We start from the raw sequence: 5315 nt of genomic DNA on the forward strand, positions 1-5315 counted from the left end.
CTGGATGAATGGACTGTAAGGTGGATAGAGAACTGGCTGGAGCATTGGTTTCAGAGAGTAGTAATCAGTGGCTGAATGCCTAGCTGGCAGCTGGTATCAAGTGAAGTGCCCTACGGGTGAGTCCTGGGCTGTTCTTGGGTTTCATGCAAGTTATGTTCTGAGCAGATAACTTGCATTGGTTAGCATCTTCACATTCTTCGCTTCTCTTGAGGTTAGTGAGTCTTGATTTAGTTTTCTTGTACTGCTTTGAGGTCACAGGATCTGTACTTCTGCCAGTAAGTTTGAGACAGAGGGCTTACTAGACATCAGTCGTGGTAAGCTCAGAATTTATAGATGTAACACATATCCTTATTAGTAATACTAAGCAAGAATGTAAATTTGATTTGGTTTGCCACTAATGAAACACTTGTGTTTTAACAGTGACCTGCGTGATTATGCAAAAAAATGGTGCTGGACTGCATACAGCAAGTTCTTGCTTCTGGGACAACTCCAGTGATGGTACAAGTTTTGATTCAATTAAGTTGCTCTCTTAAGAAAAAGCTAATTAAAATATTTTGGGTTTTATTCTTGAACTTAAACTGTATTGTAAAAATACTGCCTGTTCTTGTGCGAGACTTAACACTGTGTTTTAACAGTACAACACTTAATCTGAATTTTTGACAGTTTGCTTCTCCAGGAGGACTTGGTATATTTTGATATAGATGAAATGGGCAGCTAATACTCCCTTCTAAAACAACAAAACCTAATTATTATGGCATCTTTGTTCTGGATTGGAAGTAGAACGTTCTCTAACAGAACAGTTCTGATCATGACGAGGGAAATGCATACCTCTCTGCAGTGACTAATGTTTCTCATGGCTTTAAATACTTTTCTGTTTGTAGGAAACTGCACTGTGAGATGGGAGAATAAGACTATGTACTGTATCGTCAGTGCCTTTGGACTTGCTATATGATTGCCTTGGGATCATTCAGCCTCTTAACCAAGTCTCTTGAATATCAATACTTCCATCCCATGTCCACTCCAAACTGTGAAAACACTGAAAAACTTGTTTTTAATATACTTTTTATGTAGCTTTTCAAGCATAGAAATGTGAAGAACAATTTATATGTTGTTAAATGGATTTTGTACTTGATATCACACTAGTGTTGATGCACGGTCTTAAACACTTCAAGGACTCTTCTTCAAGGTGCTAAAAAAAATGAAACCTGCTGCACTGTAAACATTTTCTTTAGATTTGCTTTCTGAACCTAATTTAAGACACTAACTTTCATACTTTGTACTCTTGGTTAACATTAAATTATTGAAGTTCATAAACTTTAGTGTGAGTGTCTAAGCTTAACTGACCCATCTTAAATTCCAAGAGAACTTTTTCATACCATTCAGTAACTAGTTGCTTTCAAGGTGGTAGCATAGATGGATCATCAGACTGACTAGTGTATGTATTCAACACTGCAGAAAGTGTCATAGCAGTAGTCCAGGGGTGTTGCCTCAAAGACGATGTTTTTTAACAAATAGTAAACAAAAAATTATTGCATGCTGGGTGTGTGCACATGCATGTTGTTTTTATTGCATTAGAAATTCCTTTAAAAAAAAAGCGCTGGATGGGGAAATAGGGTCATACCACATTTGATTTGCTAACCTGCCTGATGATGCTGAACTTGAGAGGTTTCTCATTCTTGGGGGAATGCTCTGCAAGGAAGAGATGACTACAGCAGAAGACACAGCTCCTTAGAATGTGTCCCATAATATCTTAAGGTCAACGTGTGCAAAATTAAACTAGTCACATCATTTCCAGCAAGACTGCTGTTAACAGGATCGCTCCTGGGTAAAGAGCAGTGAGATAAAATGCACCTTATGTCTGTTTCTTACTAAAACGTTTAGTGGAAGGTCCTCTCAGTCAGCTATCATCCCCACTTCCAGAAGGGAATTATCATTGTATCTATTGACAGGATTTCATAGTCGTAGTGACTTAAATACAGTTTGCTTCTGAGAAGCTGAAAGCTTAATTAAAAAGATCCAAGTTCTCAGACCAGAGTGACTAGCATCCCTAGGTTTTTATCAGCTTTTATAACAAATTGTCTTGGTGATTACTAACTCTCTTGCTGAATGGGACTACTTGTGAATAAGTGTTGGCAGGACTTGGTCACTATTTTTAAATAATCCAGCCCAGTCTTCATGCTTTACCTTTCTTGGTTGACATTTTTTTCCTTCCTGGCACACAACCTTTCTATTGTATCTTTTTTCTAGCCTGTTGTCTCCTGTCTTTTTTCACTATTTAACTCCATTATCAAACACTTGTATTTGTTGGATTTTTTTGTGCATCCAGGAGACATTCAGTATCTTTGTAGCACAAGCTCAAATGCCTTTACAAAGTTCAAGTTCCACAGCTGTATGTTGCTATTGGCTATATCTATGCTTTCAATTACTAATGGAGTCACTGTACAGATAAAGAGGCAGGTAACTGTTTCATTCAGATTCTTTACTGTTCTGTGAACTCTGACTTAGCCCACAACATGCTTCATTTATGCATTTATTGCCTTCAGTTACGATGGCATTCAAATATATAGTCTGAGACTTGCTCCAAAGCCTCTGTGTCAAGTCTGTTTTTCCAGTATGGTTGAAATACTAACCATACTGTTGTGTCTCTTTCCTGCCACAACTACTATTGCAGTAGGTCTTTCAGCTCTTCCTGAGTTATGCAGATGATCTTGTGTTGATCATGACATCTCAAATTACTAAACCTTCTGCTCTCATTTCTCAACACCCCAGCACAGCCAGCCAACATGTCTTGTAGGATCATTGCTACTTTAAATTTAAGCCTGTTCAAGTTCATGGCTACTAAAACTTAATCCTGAAACTACTTAGGCTTGTAAAGTCCCTGTGTTATAAAATGCCTTAGTAAGGAAAGCCATAGAAGTGTCAGGCTATAATCAAGGTTTTAGTAATAGAAAATTAACCCTCAGTCAATAGGGGAAAATAAGACAAAGAGGATTAATACACACTTTCAAAATACCTATTAGCAGATACCCATTGTACTGTAAACAGAACTAAATTGCTATTGCATATATATAATGCTGAGGCATCAGCACAGATAAATTAACATAATCTTTGCAAGCATCTGTTTGGGGCTTATAGTTCAGACATTAGGCAAAGCAAGCTGGATGACCTGAAAAAAAATCAGGTCTAATACCTGCTCTTTCCTTTTAGCTTCCCCTGCTCTCATGGCTCTCTCTACAGCAGAGCTGTCCAGCTCTCAAGTAGTTGGGCAGAGGGCACATGCCAATGGGCTACACGGATAGTCCTGCTGTTGCACTGTGCACCTGGCATGGTCCTGGATTCACCCCCTGCATGGTGAGCCACATTGCCCTACCCCCCGGGGTGGGGACATGAAGCAGCAGCCGGAGGAGGGAGGGGGAGCCCAATACAATAGGGATAATAGCAGCAACTGGGAGGAGAGGGAATGCAACTTAACTCCTAACAGATCAGGCCCCCAGTTGGACAGTCCTGCTCTACATGAAATTAACTTATTGCCCATATGGTTCATCAGTGTATGCAACTAGAAGCCTGAGGCATAAACAAACTGAGCTAGATGAAGGCTGTCAACTAGAACAGAATGGTAGCTATTTTAGAATTATCCATTTTTTGTACATGTATATGCCATGTTGATCTTTTTCTCCTGGGGGAATCTGTTCTCCCAGGAGAAACCACAAGTGTACAGATGTCCAGGACTTTTCTCCAAGAGTGAAAATGGTTGTTGCAGGAGAAAAATAACCTGGAAATAACTAGGGTTAAATTACTCTCAGGAGAGTTTCTTCTGTCTACATATTCTCTTCCAAGAGAAACCACCAGCAGTGTGCTTTGTTCCTGCTTCTCTCCTGGGGGAGACTGTTGATTGCTGGACTCTGCTGCTCTGGCTGAGCAAGGAGTAGAACACATCCTCTTCCGTACTCCACATTGCACTGCAGGGAGATACAGGCTGACTCTGAGCATTCTGGGTCAGCCAATCAGTGCGGCCTTGTGCACTGCTGCCATCTGTCCCTGGACAGACTGGGAGTACAGAGCATGTGGAGATGTGTGGACAGGGACCCCATAGCTTGCAGTGCTGATGGTATGCAGCCATCTGCTCTTCAGGTGCTCAGCGTTCAACTATCTGCTCAGGGATCTCTGGGTAAGTTCTTCTACCAGGAAAACAAACCTGGGAGAATTCTCCCAGATTATTTGACTGTGTGCACACTAGGGGTGTGCGAAGTGGACCTTATTAGATTTGGATTCAGATTCAGCTTGAATCAGGGACAGTGATTTTATTAGTTGATTCAGGTCACTGTCCCCAGTTCATTGCAGCCGAATCAGGCTCTGAAGATTTGATGCTGATTCAGAGAATCAGTGATTTGGACGCAGAAACAGCTTTAAAAGTGTTTTCTCCATACCTTGAGGTACCAGCACGTCTTGTGAATGTTGTAATGCTGAGGCACATGGAGAATCCCACAGGTGTGGGTGAACCTGGAAGTGGACCAGAAGTATTTCTGGTCCACTTCTGGGTCCGCTGGGGAGCATGCTGGGGACCCCCCTGCACCCCGCCAGCTTGGCAGTCCGCCTCAGGGGGCCCCCAGATGCCCTCCCAGACCCAGGAAACAGCAGTCACTGACCTGGGGGGGCCACAGGGGGTCCCCCTGCATGCTCCCTGACAAGCCCGGAAGTGGAATGAAAGTGATTCTGGTCCACCTGTGGGTCTGTGGGACGCTCCATGTGCCCCAGCGTTGCAGCATTCATGAGCCACCTGCTACCTCGAGGTACATAGAAAAAACATTTAAAGCTGTGTCTGTGTCCGAATCACCAAATCTTTCCAAATCAATTCGGAGGGTTCTGATTTGATTCAGAGAGATTAAAGGGTCCTCTGATTCGATTCAGATTCAGAGATTTGGCTGCCAAATCTCCACCGAATCGAATCAGGGACTGAAGCTTTGCACAGCCCTAGTATGCAGCCATAGTGTAATGTGTAATGTAACTATGCTATAAGACTAGCTTAGTATTTGAATATTCGTTTGACCAGAGATAGCAAGAATGATGCTACTGCTTGATCTTCTTCATTGCTAGCCTCTTTTTTACCTTGTATTATTACCTCTGTAGTGTTTTCCTGTTGGCCTTTTTGTCCCGTTTCCTTCCCCCTGCCCAGATCTCCACCTATTCCCTTTTTCAGACTGCCTCTTTTTCACCTTGTATTTTATCTGTCTCCCTCTTTTTCGCTCCTGCTCTCTTCCCCCTCCCTGTTTTTCCTTTTGTCTAGCTTATCTCTACCTACTTACATTTTCACTGAC

General features: G+C 42.0%; 1 protein-coding gene across 1 annotated transcript in view; it reads left to right on the forward strand.

Annotated features, from left to right (window-relative positions):
- Positions 1-1707, forward strand: part of DYNLT1 (dynein light chain Tctex-type 1) — a 9944-nt gene extending 8237 nt beyond the window's left edge. The window contains exons 4-5 of the mRNA XM_019527427.1: positions 421-498; positions 882-1707. Coding sequence (XP_019382972.1) covers positions 421-498; positions 882-952 — 149 coding nt within the window. The 3' untranslated portion in view covers positions 953-1707. The remainder of the gene's footprint in view (positions 1-420; positions 499-881) is intronic.
- The last annotated feature ends 3608 nt before the right edge of the window (positions 1708-5315 follow it).

The sequence above is a fragment of the Gavialis gangeticus genome, unplaced genomic scaffold (assembly GCF_001723915.1).
Source record: "Gavialis gangeticus isolate Ggan-Ray unplaced genomic scaffold, GavGan_comp1, whole genome shotgun sequence".
Lineage (NCBI taxonomy): Eukaryota > Metazoa > Chordata > Crocodylia > Gavialidae > Gavialis > Gavialis gangeticus.